Source organism: Artemia sp. Qi Xiang Cuo, chromosome 9 (assembly GCF_049724085.1).
Source record: "Artemia sp. Qi Xiang Cuo chromosome 9, ASM4972408v1, whole genome shotgun sequence".
In the NCBI taxonomy this organism is placed as follows: domain Eukaryota; kingdom Metazoa; phylum Arthropoda; class Branchiopoda; order Anostraca; family Artemiidae; genus Artemia; species Artemia sp. Qi Xiang Cuo.
The window spans coordinates 38368158-38386185 of NC_142802.1; the positions used below are offsets into that span (position 1 = coordinate 38368158).

General features: G+C 36.8%; 1 protein-coding gene across 1 annotated transcript in view; it reads right to left on the minus strand.

Annotated features, from left to right (window-relative positions):
* The window catches only part of LOC148948629 (uncharacterized), a 242716-nt gene that overhangs the window by 85714 nt on the left and 138974 nt on the right, over positions 1 to 18028 (minus strand). The window contains exon 6 of the mRNA XM_089094981.1: positions 12961 to 13201. Coding sequence (XP_088951107.1) covers positions 12961 to 13201 — 241 coding nt within the window. The remainder of the gene's footprint in view (positions 1 to 12960; positions 13202 to 18028) is intronic.

Below are 18028 nucleotides of genomic sequence, written 5' to 3' on the forward strand. Positions count from 1 at the left end.
CACCTTATTGATCCCAATTCAACGGGAAAAAGTAACTTTCGGGGGTGGGCTCACAATTCATGTAATATTAAAATTAAACAGCAACTCTTTCTTCCGGTTTTCATACAAAATTCTAACTGAGATCTGAAGTATGTGCTACCAGCAATGGCACATCTTCAAAGAAATGGAACAGTGGATGATGCATGGGTATTAGACAGCTTTTCCTACAAAATTATTCCTAAATCATCGGAAAAGTTGCTTGTTTAGGAATTTAGGCGGAAATTTGCTGAAGACGACGCTGAATAAACTAATATAATTCGCGTTTTAGAGTCTTACAGTCTTTTCCCAAGTAATTGAGCAAAATAATGCAGGTGTAGGCGAACAATGACGATTGGAGTAATTTCCCCCTTCTCAGGAAACAATTTCCAAATGATTTATATGATTTGTTGACGGTCAAGGGCATATATCCTTATGATTATTATTGTTCCATGTCAAGATTCACCGAGGAAACTATTCCCGCGATTGAATCGGTTTACGACATTCTACACGATCATAGGTGCACCCCCGATGAATACAGATTTGCTAAGAAAGTGTGGGCAGAGGGAGGGTGTAAAAATGGGTTTGACTACTGCAAGCTGTATTTTTCAAGTGATGTGTTAACTTTGTTAGACATTTTGTGTAAAAATACGGACAAAATCTATGGGGAGTTTAATCTTGATTTGGGGTATTATTTTTCATCTCCTCATTTGGTGATGGACCTCATCCTAAAAATTAGAGGGGAAAAAATTGGGCTAATCACTGGCATCGATCAGCACCTGTTCATCGAAAGGTCAATGTGGGGTGGGTACGTTTTTCACGGGGATCGTATCTTGGAAACTGATCCAACTGGAGAGAAGACGGGGACAAAATCGGATGCAGTATTCTTGATATGAAGGCCTTCTACCCCTTAACCTTGTCCCAATAAGTAAGAGACTGTAGTGAAAATACCTGCTACAATAATTCTCACGCTTCCAGTGTCCCAAACATCGAACGTGTTCTAAAAAATGAGTAGGTTGAATGGTTTTTTAAAATTAACGGAGATATTGCACTCTAACTACCCGATTCGGTAAAAGATTTTGTTTTTCCATGCATCAATGTACCTTTGATTAGGGACTCTTTGAGCCCTCGCAATAGGCGTTTAGTCGAGGTGGACGGATTGCATTGGTCACCTTCAAAACAAAAACTTATTGCTGACCTTCTGCCGAAAAAAAATATTGTTGTACATCATGTGGCTTTAAAATGGAAGTGCAGCAACGGTTTCAACGTCATGAAGTTTCGCAGAGCGCTCAAATTTATCCAAAAACCCTATATGAAAATATTTTTGGACACTTTTGTCAAGAAGCGTTCCGAAACGCAAAAAACAGGTGATCAGGAAAATCATAAGTCGTTTTGAATTCGAAAGTCGGCGGAATGTGTGTGCGTTCGCATAACAAATCGTTATAACGTCGTGACCGATTCCAAACACCGTACTCGAATTATTGCCGATCAAAGTCGCATTACCTTCACCAAATTCGGCCCATACACAGTACTTTATAGGAGAAAAAAAAGAAGCATTGTCTCGAAAAAGAACCTTCCTGATGGTGATGCAAGTGTCGAGATCTCTAAGGATGTAGTGTTGGAATTGTACTAAGAAGGGACTAGGGTTAAGCGACTGGAAAAGGGGCAAGTATAGGTCTTCTACGGGGACACGGATTCTCTCCTGTTAAAATTAAAAACCTCAAATCTAATTGATGATTTGGCGCACGGTGAAATTATCAGCTCACGGATAGACTACACCAGTTGGAATGGGCTTTACCCAGAGCTAGTGAAACGTCGGGCGCCAAATCAGCTTTTATTTTTTTAATCAGAAACGGGAAGCGACATGATTTCCCGTGGTATGTTGTTAAGTCCGAAGGTGTACTTTATACAGACACACGACGAGGAAATCAAGAAACGTTGCAAAGGAGTACCCACGCACTATGTGGATAAGAATTTCGACAAGGACATATATAGGAATTGTATTGTTCAAAATACAATTCCACGAGCCAAATTGCTGGCAATTCGTTCACCCCAACTACAGGAACTTTACTGTAAATGTAGAAAAAGTTGCCATGAGTACCATTTCCGACAAGGTCTATGTTTGTCAAGAATAAGTCCAATAAATTTTTTGAATAAAGTCCAATAAATTTTTCCCAAAACCTTGGGGGGGGGGGGGGGGGCTCGCGGCCTTGGGGGGGGGGGGGCCTCGCGGTCCGGGGGGCGGCCGCCAGCGGGGGGCGCACCGCCACTACCAAAGTTATTTTTTTTTTACTTAGAGCAGGTTTTTTTCGTATATATTGCATTGAAAAGAAAAAAAAGTGATATTATTTTAAGTGCTTTTTCTAGTGCATTATTTTTTATAAATAAATTTAAAAGGAGTATTTTTTTTTCTTTGTTTTCTGTGCGGTGCTGTTTTTTATAATGCAAGAAATACTAATCTTTACTAATTTTGTTCTTGAACAGACTAGTGGTAATAGGAACATTATCTCTTTATTAAGTAGGTAAATAGAACATTTATTCGTCAAGTTGAACAGTTTAAATGACTATGCGTCGGTTTAAAGCACCATTCAGATCGTTTCTGTCAGGGCCGTCAATGTTGGGCAAAACAACACTCTTAACTAAAATAATTAAAAATTGTGATAAAATGTTTGTGGAAAAGCCGAAAAAAAATCTACTATTGTTACAGTATTTGGCAGGAGTCATACAATAAAATAAAAGTATTTGCCGTGGCAGGATTGGTTCAGATATAATTCATAAAGGACTTGATTTTTTCAAAATCATTGAAGCAAACTCTTGCCTTATTATTGATGACTGGGTCGAATCTATTGTACAACGGTCCTATGAAAGGCTGTAATTATTCACCGTTCGTTCTCAACATGAACAGAGTTTTGTTACTCTTGTTCTATACAGTCTCTTTCGTCAGAGCAAATGTATGTAACCACTAGCATTCAACTACACTCACTATATCATCTACAGAGTTGTTCGTGATTCCAGCTCCCTAATAACTCTCAATAAACAAATCTATCCAGGCTTCCCTAAATTTCTGCTCTCAGCATACAATCAGGCAACTAATAAACCCTACGGCTATATCCTATTGGATCTTAATCAAAATATACACGAGGATCTGCGTGCAGTCACAGACATTTTCAAAAATGAAATTACAGTATATCTCCCCGTGAACACTAAAGAGACCTATTAGTTGCTATCATGACACTGAAGAAACTACATGAAAATACACATCTGTTTTCAGTTCTAAGCACTTCAAAACCCTCGCTAAGGAAAGCCATACTAAAACATGGTATTGACAATGATTTCATTAATCTAATATCCGAAATTTGTTTAAATTTGACCGAGGGCAATGTTCAACTGCCAGAAGTAGTTAAGCAACAGGAAAAGCAACATCGTTCCATTGTACGTACATTGGCCACTAAAAACAAAGGAAAGAATTTTAAAAAGAAACGACTTCTTCAGGCGGGCGGTAGCTTTTTCACGCTTTTACTGCCAATAATTACAGGACTTGTAAACAGTTTTCTCTAGAGAATGGCAAAACCCTATAAATTGACTCCAATAGAACTCGCTTTCTCACCCTTGGAACACTTTGAGAACAATCTGAGAAAATTCATTGACAACGAGAATATTGAGGATGATAAAAAACTGCTTTTACTTCAAGATGCACTTCGCCGAGTAGACAAACATAAGCCCAATCGTGCGAAGGCCACTGGTATTGATGACAAAAAAGAATCATCTCCTCAAGAGTCTGCTGCTGCTGCTGCTGGAACACAATTAAAGAAGGAGGAATTGGATTCAATTGTATCTAAAATCATAAATCTAATGCCCCACTCTTTTCTTTAAAAAATAACACGACTCCTAACCTATCTCATGGAAAGTGGTCAAGATCATATTCAATTTGATAGCAATGTGAAAGAGATTATAATTCAGGGCAAGAGCTATAATCTACTTAATTTAATTTATGATATGGTTACAAATCGTAAAGGACTATTATCATTTGACACTCATCTATACAACTTTTTAAATTCATTAAACTTTCCCAAAAGCCTTATTAGCTATAAACAAATTCTAAAAAAATTAAATGAACATGCATCAAAACCATTAAAATATGAACATGAAGAAGAAGATTTAAAATCAATTTTGGAAAATACCAGCACTCCACTAATAGCTAGACAAAAGCGAAGGCTATTATGTCAGTGTCAACACCCTCACCACCATGATCACCAACGGCCAGTATAAAAAAGGGTAATGGGTGTCAGATAACGTGTTTACGTTCAAAATGGTTCAAGTTTTGAAAGGTGCTTATGAAAATTTTGGTTAAGTGGATAGTTTAAGTTCCCCCACCACTTTTCCCAAGGCCACTGGTGTTCACGCTAAAAGTTTACAAGACTATCTACAAAATGAATCAAGTTACACTCTGCATAGAAATCATAGACTTCGTGCTAATCAATATCGAAAAACTAAATCCTTTTTCCCATTGCATATAATGAAAGTAGGTCTCCTAACTCTAGATGAGATTCAAAGACTTCACAATACACCGTACAAGTACATTCTACTTGCAATCAGTGTTTTAGTCGCAATGCATATGCAATTCCATTGCGAACAAAGAGAGGCGTTGAAGTTGATCAGGCCATTGAAAGTATTCTCGAACAGGATTCGTATAAAAAAATTCAAACGGATCGTGGTAGTGAATTTGTTAATCCCCATGTTGCAAAAGTACTAGTGAAATATAGTACACTGCTCTATTATAGTCATAGTCCTATAAAGGCTTCATTGGCCGAACGATTGATAAGAACTATTCGACTTTTAATTTCAAGATATTGTACATTGAAAAATACACCGGCTTTTATTCATGATTTAGATAAAATCATGTTGATTTATTAACAACAACCTCATCAATCATTGTCCAACTCAACCCCAACGGAAGTTCATCATTCTGATCATGATACAATTGACATCTTTCTTAAACAATATTCCAATGAAACAATTGTCAAGAAGAAAAATAAATTCAATGTTGGTGATACTGTTCGAATTAATAGAACAACTAATGTTTTTGAAAAGAGAAATTGCTTGTGGTCCACAGAACTTTTTAAAGTCGCCAAAATCCTAGACACTAAACCCATAATTTACCGCTTGCGTGATACCAAGGATGAAGAGATTCTCGGCGGCTTTTATGACTATGAACTACAAAAGGTTAAAAATAATAGTGAAATCTATCATATTGAAAATATATCAAACACTCGTACTCGCAGGGGTAGGAAATAGTTGCTTGTTTGGTGGCTAGAATAGAATACTGATTTTGGTTCTGAAATAGATGTTGAAAATATCTACAATGCTCACTTATTTATGAGTAACTTTCTTGTCCAATATTTTAAAAGCTCTCCACAACGACTTGAATACAACAATTGATTTTTGGACGAATCCCTTTCCTACCATCAAATTTGGCGGTGCGTATGAAGCGGCTCTTGTCGATTGTATTCTCAAAAATACCTATGACATCCTGAGAAAGGATCGTGTGTACTATATATAGGTTGGACCATTCGATTCGACACTCTTTGTCGACTCTGAAATGGGTTGAAGCACTTAAATCTAGCAGATATACAAATACCAAATTTAAACATATTGAATACGATAAAGTCACAGATTTGTGTCTTACAATCAATAGAAAAATCTCATATCGAAGGAAGGGTAAATTCCATTTTAATTATTCATTAGAACACGATAGGATTTACAATACCTCACCTGTTGATAGCGAAATAATTATTCTCAATGATAATCTGAGAGATGTTCTTGGCTTTAAACAGAATACGGTCCATGGGGAAAATGCTGGGGCCGTTTACGGGATTAATCAAGCAATTTTTACTGATTAATCGACTTGATTTGACTCGGACCCCTGCACGTTTCCCAACGCAATCTTTGTGGAATAATCGAGTGTCGGTACTTCAAATGTACCCCTCCTACATGATATTGAGCTAACACAAATCATTTAAATTGTTCTTCACTAGCATGTCAAACATATTGAACATATTTCTCTAACCGCATAAGATTCGTAGATCTGCCAGTTAACACTAAGAACTGAATTGGGTGATCCTCAAGCAATAACAAAAGGCTTAGCAGTAATTACGTGTCATTTTCGACCCATTGTCGGCCAAACCAGCACAATCACCTAAAATGAACAATAGAAGAATTCCATTTGTCTGCCCCGATATCGATTGTTATGTTGATGCTCTGAGTCCACGTCAAATAGGCAATGGATTGGACTACTACAAGGGGCGTACTACAATTTCTGGATATGGTCTTGGTAGCTGGTTTGCTAGGCTATTTCGTTCTGCACTACCCCTCGCCAGAAAATATCTTGTACCTGCTGCATCGAATTTTGCTGCCTCAACACTACAGGACTGGGGGTCGGGCAGGAATTTCAAGGAGAGTGTTAAGGAAAATATTAGATCTTCAGCAAGAGCCGTTGGTGAGCAATTAAAATCCCGGCAAAATGGGGAGGGATTGAAAAGGATGCGTGCGCGTCATTCACTCATCAGTCTCCACCCAGGCGGGAAGCGAAGGACACCAACAAGAACTTTGAGCAAGAGAAAAAGGAAGCCCAATAAGCAGAAGAAGAAAAAGAAAAAGATTGGTCGATCAACGAAGGATTTCTTCTTTTAAGATGACTTATCTCCCCCACAAGGAATCATATCCATCAATCAGTTCCTCATTGAATCTATTTAATGCTGAAAATGTTGATGTCAGTTTCAAGTATGGCTACTATGAACAATTTCACCCCCAACAACCCCTCTCGGAAAATATACACTTTCAAATATTTTCCGATGAAGACTATTTCATTGATTTGTCATAAACATTTATTGATTTAAATTTTGCGGTGAAGAAAAGGTCAGATAATAAAACTCCAAATAATGGTGATGGTCTCTCCTACGAAAACTGTATTCAAAACAACCTTCTAAAACAAATTAATGTATTTATTAATGGAACATTGGTGAGCACTAGCAATAATTTATCAAACTATGTAAGCTACATAATATTTATGATGATGACACCAAAGGCATACAAGGAGTTGAGAGGACAATCATTGGGCTATAAATATTGATCAGGTGTTGATAATGATAGTGAGTTGACTACTGCCGTGACCCAGGAGTATCATCTGGTTGGAAAATTAAATCAGGAGATATTCAATATATCTCAATGGCTACCCCCCAATGTCAATATTGACATAAAGCTACAGCTGGCCCCATCGAATTTCATTTTGAGAAAAACACTTCCAGCAGCACCCGATGCCGATGTCATTATCACAACGACAATTCTCCACGCCCGAAAACAACAGGTTTTGAGCTCTGCTGCATTGGCAGTGGAAAAGCTAAGAGCCAATAGCAACCACATTAAACTTCTTGTCCCCCATACGATCACCAATCAACGTCACTTTGCCGCCGGTTCTCGTAACTAAACTAATTCGTGATTTATCAATTGAAAAATCCCGTCAAAAGTGACTTTGGTCCTTGTGAAGAGTAGCAGTGTCGTTAGATCCTGAACTGACTTCCTCCATGACTTTCAATTGTTGCTGTATATCTAGCCTTGTGTGCAAAGTGAATGGTATTCCACTGTACACTCTATCATTTGACAAAAAATCCAATAGAACTCTTTACGAGTTGACCATGCAATCCCTAGATCATGACTCTCAACTATTTGAAAATGGGGCAACTAATTCCAGATGCTCAAAAAATCATGGGGTTGTCATTTTTAAATTTTTGGGAACGAAAGATGAAAATCAATTACATGCGAAGACTGTACGTTTAGAGTGTACATTTACTAAAGGTTTGAATGAGGACATTAAAACAATATAACTGCGTCAATTTAAAACCTATTGAGAAATCACACCTGAAGGCAGTGTTCTACTAGACCTAGGACCATGAGCACAAACCAAATAATCAACGTCTTTAGTATGGATCCATACATGTCCCAGTACAAGTCCTATTTCATACCTTCGGACTTCATTGAAAAGATGCCGAGTGTTAAAAATACCTTAATCATGGTTAAAAGCTGTCCATAGACTTTGAAGACTGGCCATTCGCTATGCGTCTTTAAAATAGCGTAGGAAATTAAACTTTTTGATCCTCTTGGTCTCTCATATATATTCTACAAGCTATACATCAGCAACTTTATTGAAAGCAGTGGGAAAACCATTATTCAAAATCAACGAAGAGTACAGGATTTAACGACTAAGACATGTGGCTTTCATGCACTACTCTTTATCATGTTCAGATGTTGGCTATACCTACAAGCAGTTTCTCGACATCTACGTTGACTTACCTCGATTTAACAACTTTATATTTTAAAATATAATTAAACACTTATTTAATTTATGTGTTATGGCAATACTAATAAAATGTTAGAAGAATTCCTTTGGAAGTTTTTAATAATAATTTACAAAAATTTATATACACGATAAAAAAAGATTTATTCTATCTTTTAGATTTCATCTTTTACTAGGTAATTGTCGACAACAACTAGTGCAAGTAGATTATCCGAATTCACAATATACTGATCCTGATTTACTGCATTGTCAGGGTTACATTTTCTACAATAGAGTGTAACTTGACTCTTGTCATATCTCTTTCTTTGTATAGTCAGTGATACTATTCTCATTCATTCTATAGAATTCACATGTTTCATTTTGCCTATTTGAAGCAATTTCACAAACAGTGTCCTCAAGTGTCGAATCACATTCCGTCACAGCCAAATAAAAATCAGTGGGCTTATAACCATAGCGCCCATTGTCTTCACAAAGATGACGTAGAAACCATATTCTTTTGTTGTTCCAGCAGTTGAATCGCTGACCCGGCTCCTCCTCCCAGAACAATATAAAACCACGACGATACAAATCTCGTAGCAATAAACTAAAATCACGGTTAGGATTCTTTCCAATCATACCGGGATATGTATTCTCCCACTGATTACATTTATCATAGTAGCATTTGGAGCATAGGTTCCCTCCAGGATGAGAGTCAAACACCTCTTCAAGACAGGAATTACAACCTTTAATTTGTACAGCATATCCTCTATGCAATTTGGACGATTTGCATATCCTGCACTTTACATCATACTCATCAATCATTGTGCAGTTGCCCAGTGTGTAAATACATAGAGGATATGTATGGAACATTTTTTCATGTGTTGACACTCTCACTGCCACAATGAAACTGAGCTAGCAGCAACAAAAAATTGTCTGAGATAAAGAGAGAGGAGTAAATCACCCTTGAACACCATCTTTCTCATGAAAAAAAGTCCTAAATTTCTAAACTAATGTTTAAGAGCATATCCATAAGATCATTTTGCCGTATCGTGGTCAGTATATCAGTAAATTATGTAAATGCTTTTGGAACACGACGTAGAAGCTTCATACAATAGTCTAATGATGGAGAATTAGTTTTTATTATATCGACAAGCATTCCCTAAGAAAATATCTTCCTTTGAATAGATAGCTCTAGAAAATCGTCATCTAGAATCAAACGTTTTTCCATAAGCACTAGATTCCCCATGATTCGCTTAGTCCTAACACTCTCACAACCAACTACAGACTAACCAGAATTTTTTCTACACTAAGAAATATACGCTAGGCTACTATAGAAAGTAAAATACCTTTGATTTAGAAACAATTTTATTGAGTATAGTTACAATAATAATATTCACTGATGCATTTTGTTCTCATCAATATATTTTGAAAGGACATCTAATGCTGACCAATGTTGATTTATATGGAGAATATTCACTTTTCCATCAAAACATAGTTGCTTCTCCTGGTTAAACTTGCTTAATGATATCACATATCTAGCATACATATCGTCCCATTCAAGGCAGTCTACAGCCTCCGGTTATTTCCACAGCCACATTTGGTACTCGAATATCGTTGTTGCTTCTGCCGGCTCCATCATTAATCTCCAATAATGTAAATGCACCACTCATTTTGCTCTACTAATATCCTCTCAAATAAACTATTCTCTTTGAATTCAATTCTCTTACTAATATTAATTGTAATGAAAACCATCTCTTTTATTCAAATCCCAATCACCAATCAAGTTATCGCATATGGAGTAACCTCCGCTCTCTGATTGGCTCCTAAAAAACGGATGTTGACTCAAAAACCAGTCTGATTAAGTTATATAATTTCGACCATACTCTCAAAACATGTTTGACCACATTATATCTTGCCAACTTTAAAAAAAAAATGTCTACGTCAAACTGTGTGAGGGAGTTCTGACTCTCTTTGAAAAGGTGTAGAGCCTTTATAGAAGTATTACCTATATGCATGGGGCTACTCACTCTCTTTGAAAAGGTGTAGAGCTTCTATAGAATAACATGGTATTTCCTAGGGCCTCTATAGAACGTGGTTCCTATGGCCTTTATAGAATAGCATGGTAATTCCTAGGGCCTCTATAGAAATGGAACCTAGGACTCTACTCATACCCTATAAGTGGGCCATCTTATCATTTTTCCTACGATCCTAGTTTTGATGAATAACAAGTTGATTTCAATGGCCATTAAAAAGGTTTTATCCCAGGATTAGCATACTAGACAGCAGTTTCATTCCCCAAAGGGGTCCCATCCTGATAATTGTCAAATTGATCATGGATTTCAGTAACAGACTACTTTTTAATGTCTACAATTGGTATATGATTATGAAAATTGTCTACAGCTTGAAGTAATTAGACAGATTTATCTAGTTCTGATATTGCTGAATGTGTTATTTACTTTGTTATTTTCCTTTTCATTAATTAAAAAAAGAGTTTCAGCTGAAAGTAAGGAGCAGCATTAAAACTTAAAACAAACTGAATATATTCCATATATAAGGGAGACCGCATCTTAATCACATCTCGCTCTTTGCGCTAAAATCTTAAAGTTCTTTTAAAATACTTCTCGTTCAAGCTCAACGGCCTATATGTCTGAGGAGTCTTTCTTAAAGGATTGGGACAAAAAGTGAAACTTTAGCATAAATAGCGAGCGATGAGGAAAGGGCATCTTACCTCATATACGCAATAATTTCTGCTTTTTTTTAGTTTTAACGTTGCTCCTTATGTACAGTTTAAAAAACTTCTTTTTCTTCATTTAATTTCTGACCGTTTGCAAATCATGCGAGGAAATCCCCCCCCCCACCACCGTAAAAATTTTTCCCTGGGAAATTTCCCCAAAACGCTCCTCCACACAGAAAATTCTCCCCAAGAACCCCACCCTTACTGCAGATACCTCCCCCCCCCAAAAAAAAAAAAATATCTGTATATTTCCCAAGAACGAATATGTAAGCATTTGACAAACTGTTTAACTTACAGTCCTTTGTTAAGGGGATTTGGAGATCTATCTCCCCAAAAGCATAGTTATTGAGCATTTAGACTATGCTGAATCAAATAAATATTTCAACAATTTTGATCAGATGTCATTCGGCAAAAAGGGGCATGTAAGGGAGGCTAGTTACCGTCCAAGCTTTTTGGCTCCTTAAAAAAGGCACTAGAGCTCAGTAGAAATAGGGCTCATTTCCGTTTAAATTAGCCCTTTACAATCTTCTCTGACCATTGGTTCTATACAATCACCCCTGGGAAAAAAGAAATAAAATAAAAAAATCAACACGTACCAATGATCTATCTTGTGACAAAAAAATACAGAATTCCAACTTCTTTTTTTTTATTATAACTTTAAACCTCTTCAATTAGGTCTCTTGATATGCTGAACTTAACGGTGTGGTTTTCGGTAAAATCGCTAGGCTTTTTGGGGGCATTTCCTCCTATTCAAAAATATGGCAAATTTTCCCAAGTTTTTCTCAATGAATTTTATATGTTTGGAATCAGCATAAAAAGCCTATTTTTTTAATGTATTACTTGTTATCAATATTACTTCTTTTAGAGATTCAGTTGCTATTGGGCCGAGCCGGTCCATACTTACAGTTCGTTATCATGGACTTTAATCGCTTCAATTCCTACTGAATCTGTTCTGGGTGTTCTTCTGTATTGTGAACACATGTTCACGACAATAGGGATAAAATACTAATTTCCACCGTGGTAGCAACTATGGCTACAACCCAAAAAAGAGCAAAAAACGGTCCATAATCGTCAGGTGCTTAAAAAGGTACTCGGAAAAAATTGTCAAGTAGGCAAGAATCGTTATTTGAAGTCGATTCAGGAATGGTAACTGTTATTTCGGCTAATCTTAACAGTGAATACGTATTGCTTAGACAAGTTTATGGAAATTCAGAAAAAGAGCCTGGAAAGCCTCCGAATTGTGTTGGAACAAAATTAAAGAGTTACCATAGTTGAAAACCCCACAAAAGAGAATTACACTCTTCCATTTTGAAGTACAAGGGAAATGAATTTTTTGCATGGAAAGCACTGATGCGTCTCCTTTTTTCCCAGAGATGTCCAAACCGAACCAGTGGTCACAGAAATCCTTATATCTATAACAAGGACAATATTAAAATAGAATGTAATTTTTGGCAAAACTTACATTTGCGCATACAAGATGATACATGTTTCTTTTGAAAAATTTGTTTCTTTGGGGCATTATGCTATATTGCACTGACCCCATTACCTCATTCCTTGAAATGCAGGCTATTAAGGAATATTTTGCTCCTAATCCTGTTTTGTTGCATCGGTTTTGTTTTTTCAGCGGGGCACTAATTTTAACTAACTGTACAAACATGGGGAATATCGCGTATCAGTTTATTTGAAACAGTATTGCAGGTATATTTTGCATGCCCTGTGAAACACTAGTTATTTCTTATTTTAAGTTTCAACTTTTCTCTTTACTCACACGAGAAAAACTTCTTATTTTTGAATTTTCTTAAAAATGAGTGGGCTAGGCTACGGTTATGATTATATACCCTTCACACTTTGACAGCAAATGTCAGAACAAGGGTGTTCTTACCTTTTGGCTGGTGAATTACTTTTTGCCATCTTCGGTCTACTATTGTACGATAGTGGTTCCTTTTGATCTTCTTGATATGTTTGATTTTCATAAGCGCTTGCTGCAATTTGGCAAGCATAATCCTGGTATTGAGAAGCACTTCCATTTGCTTCATGAAAGTTCCCTACAGTTGTCTGCGCCTCGCTCGCGTGAATCACTGGATAGACGTCACTAGTATAGTCGCTGTCTTCAGAGTGTCCCGCTTAAATAAATGAAAAAACAGTTTATTAACAAATATAAAATATACGATTATGTGGAATTACAAAAACGTACGCACATGTACCTGCACGCTAAACGGCAAGCTTGTATATATATTGATTGTCATTGTCGCTTGTCTTCTAGCCATAGCTATGATATATATATGAAAGGGGCTGTCCCTTTCTCAACGCCTCGCTCTTTACGCTAAAGTTTTTTATTGTTTAAAAAAAATAAGTGTTGTGACAAAGTCAAACTTTAGCGCAACGAGCGAGGCGTTGACGAGGGGACAGCCCCTTTCATATACGGAATAATTTCTGTTCGTTTAAGTTTTAACGTCGTTCCTTACTTTCAGTCAAAAAAACTTGTTTTTTTTATTTAATTTTTGAACATTTTTGAATTAATGCAGGTTTCGATTTTGGCTCACCGTATATGAATAATTAAAATGGAATTTACATATTAATTTTACTTTTATTTGGTTAAATGGCTTTCTCGAAACTTATTTAATTTTATTTATGAACGTATTTATTAGTGATAAATATACGTAGCTCACGGAGTAACTTATGCAACAAATTTTTAGATTTATGTATTTTTATTACGTACATTATGGGGTTTGCGCCCTAGTCATTACATCACTATTTACGCTGAAGTTTGAATTTCGTTCCAATTCTTTAAAAACAACCCCTTAATCACAAAGGCTGTTATTTAGAATAAATAGCTCTTATGAAAATACTAAAAAATCTTTGGCTTAAAGAGCGAGGTATTGACTAGGGGGTGAACCCAATCTTACACGTAATATTTTCTGTTCGTTTTAAGTTTTGATGTTACTCCTTATTTTCAGTTGGAAAACTTGTTTTTTTTTTATTTAATTTCTGATCTTTTTTTAAAATAATGCTTGGAAATCCGGCGCCCCCTTAATAGCAATGTCCCTTCCCCCATGAAAACTTCCTTCATGGAAGATCTTCCCAAATAACTCCCGACCCACCCACCCCCCTACTACCAGAACAAATCCCCCTGAAAACGTCTGTATACTTCCTAATCACCAATACTATATGTTAACATTGGGTAAAGTTCATAACTTTCAGCCCTCCCCCGGGGACTTCGGGGGATTAAGTCATCCTAAAGGACATAGCTCTCATATTTTCAACCATGCTGAACAGAATGGCTATCTCAATATTTTGATCAGGTGACTTTTGGAAAAAAATGAGCATGGGAAGGGACCTAGTTGCCCGCCATTTTTTTGGTTACTTAAAAAGAGCACTAGAAATTTTAATTTCCGTTCCAATGATTCCTCCCAAGATATTTTAGGACCACTGGGTCGATACGATCACCCCTGGGAAAAAAAAAACAACAAAAAAACGAATAAACATGCATCCGTGATCTTTTTTCTGGCAAAAATGCAAAATTCCACATTTTTGTAGATAGGAGCTTGAAACCTCTACAGTAGGTTTCTCTGATACGCTGAATATTATGGTGTGATTTTCATTAGGGTTCTATAACTTTTAGAGGGTCTTTCTCCCTTTTTTCGAAATCAGCCAAATTTTCTCAGGCGCGTAACTTTTGATGGGTAGGACTAAACTTGATGAAAAATATATATTTGAATTAAGCATTGAAATCTGATTCTTTTGATGTATCTATTGTTTCGGATACCATTGAGCCAGGTCGCTCCTTACTTACAGTTCGTTACCACGAATTGTTTGATTCAAGTTCACTGGAAAAAAAATCAAATTATTCCTTGATATTGTGACCTATTTAGATCGTTTTGTGGATCGTCTTTAAGAAAAAAAAACTATGTTGCCAATTTTGTGGGCGGGCCCCGGCAGTCGACTCTAGTTGGCGTCAAAGATTGTGATAGTGTTGTTCTTCTGACGTAAAATTTTGTTCTTCTTCACTTTCATTTTTGACTTGTTCTGATTTTCAATGTTGCTTATGTTCTAACAGCACAATTCTTTGCTATTGATTTCATTTTTGACACGTTCTGATGCTCACTTTCTCGCTATGGCTTGTACTTCTTGCTGCCGCTTGTCTTCTAATCGCATATTTTTTTGCTATCGCTGTGGCATATCTCTTAGCAGCACATTTCTTCGTTCTTAACTTTCATTTAAAAAATTTTCTGCTTCTCGTTGTCGCATGTCTTCTAACTGCATTGTTCTTCGTTCTTCGCTTTTGTTTTTGATTCATTTTAATCCTTACTACCGCTTATTCTTGAGCCGGATATTTCTTTGTTCTTCACTTTTGTTTTTGACTCGTTGTAATAATTGCTGACGAAAGTGTTCTAACTGTATATTTCTTTGTTCTTCATTTTCTTTTGTCATTATTTTAGACATTTTTTCAATACTCTTTACCTTAGCCCCTCAGATGGGTCTTGTCATTCTTGATTTGTGACTAATTACACTTGGTATTTTATGCTTAGCTATGTTCCTTTCGTGAAGTTTTATGCGTCATAGATATAAAACGATGCGCTTACTGGGGGGGATGACCTATTTTATTTTCTTGTAATGTGCTCATTAAATATGACGTCAATCATATGACTTTTTTCCAAAATTAATGCTCCAAACGAATTTTCTCAAACTCGTGATCTATCTAAATCCTATTTGCAGGCCAGGAAATCCCATGATGCCAATTTTACTAAGTATTTGTGACAAGTAGTGATTCTTGCTATCGCTTGTAATTTTCGCTGCCACTTATCTTCTTACCGCAAATTTATTCTAACCGGATAGTTCTTTGTTCTTCACTTTCAATTTTGATACGTTGCAATTGTCGCTGTCGCAAGTAATATGACCGTATATTTCTTTGTTCTAGCTATGTTTTGTTTAATGTTCTATCTATCTTTCTTGTTTAATTTTAGCTGCATCATAGACACTGAAAAATATACAACCACTACTGAGACAAATATAACGTATGCATGCTTTTGAAATTTGCTCATAAATATGACGTCACCACGGGATTTTTATTTCTTCCAAAATTGAGACTCTTAACAAATTTTCACAAGCTCATGATCTATATAGATCGTTCTTTAAGCGGCTTTCACTAGCGGGTCTAGCTAGAATCCCATGTCTAGACACGTGTCTAGCCAGAATTCAATGTCTAGGCAACGACCGTTCACAAGTAAAATTCGGCGCTTAGCTTGACACGCTAGACAAGGCGCTTGGCTAGACATTGAGTTCTAGACTCTAGAACCCAATGTCTAGGATTTTCGATTACAGCCATTCAGAATGTGTCAAGTCCTACTATTTTAATCATTTTTGGTTATTTTTTTAAACTGAAATTCATTTTTTGTTTTCTAATTAATTGTTTTTTTCATTTTAGGCAAATATGCAACACCAGACATAACAGTGAAGCACACTAAGGCAATTGTTTCGCTTATCTCATCCATTATCTTGTGAGAGTAAAAATAGGGATTATAATTTTGAAAGTTTTTCCCGCATAAGCTCTCTTGATAGTAGTAAGAGCATAATAGATTCTAATTACACATTCAATTACACATGAAAATATACAATGAAATTGCTGTTGTTTTCAATTACACATGAAAATACACATTGGAATTGCGCAAGGAAAAGTCATGGCTGGTTTGGTGGGTATAATCTGGTTTGGTGGGTATAGTCTGGTTTGGTGGGTATAGTCTGGTTTAGTTTTTCAAAGAGAGTGAGTATTTGACAATTTTGCAAAAAGGGATAAGGAATTCGCAAATTGGACACTATGAACGATATTAATTAACGTTTTGAATAATAGGAGTGTGAATGATTCTAATTAGTCATTGGATTGTATGATGGTGGAGAAAAAAAGGATTAAACTGATTAACAGTTAAGGTAACCCCGAAGGGGTTGTTAACTCAGGTAATTTGTTATAAATTTGAAATATCATCAGTCTATGAAAATGGCTAACGACGATAGAATGACATTGTGAGTTGACCTAGCTTTACCTCTCCGATGTGTCAATTTTGGAAGGAAAATCAAAAATACTCAGAATAGAAAATAAACGGGATTTGCCTCAAGGGGAAGGCTCAGAGGCCCTTCATTCCCCCATTTCTGAGGGCAGGGGAGGGGGGGAGGGGGAGGGTAAATTTTGGAGGGAAAACCAAAAATACTCAGAATCGAAAATAAACGGGATCTGCCTCAAGGGCAAGGCTCAGAGGCCCTTTGTTCCCCCATTTCTGAGGGCAGGGGAGGGGGGAGGGTCAATTTTAGAGAGAAAACCAAAAATGCTCAGAATCGAAAATAAATGGGATCTGCCTCAAGGGCAAGGCTCAAAGGCCCTTCGTTCTCCAATTTCTGAGGGCAGGGGAGGGTAAATTTTGGAGGGAAAACCAAAAATGCTCAGAATCGAAAATAAATGGGATCTGCCTCAAGGGCAAGGCTCAGAGGCCCCTCCTTCATCGATTTCTGAGGGCAGGAGAGAGGGGGAGTCAATTTAGGAGGGAAAACCGAAAATACTCAGAATCGAAAATAAACGGGATCTGCCTCAAGGGGAAGGCTCAGAGGCCCATCCTTCCTCCATTTCTGAGGGCAGGGAAGAGGGGGAGTCAATTTTGGAGGGAAAACCAAAAATACTCAGAATCGAAAATAAACGGGATCTGCCTCAAGGGGAAGGCTCAAAGGCCCGTTGTTCACCCATTTCTGTGGGCAAGGGAAGGGGGAGGGTCAATTTTGGATGGGAAAACCAAAAATACTCAGAAAGTTCATTTTGAAATTTCTTCATTGAAATGCAAGAGTTGGAATATTTCAGTAGTGTTTTGTTGTGCTTTACCTTGTCATAGTTACATTCTCTTAATTTTTCAAAGTTCATTTTGGATTTCTTTCATTGAAAAGCAAGAGTTGGAATATTTCAGTAGTGA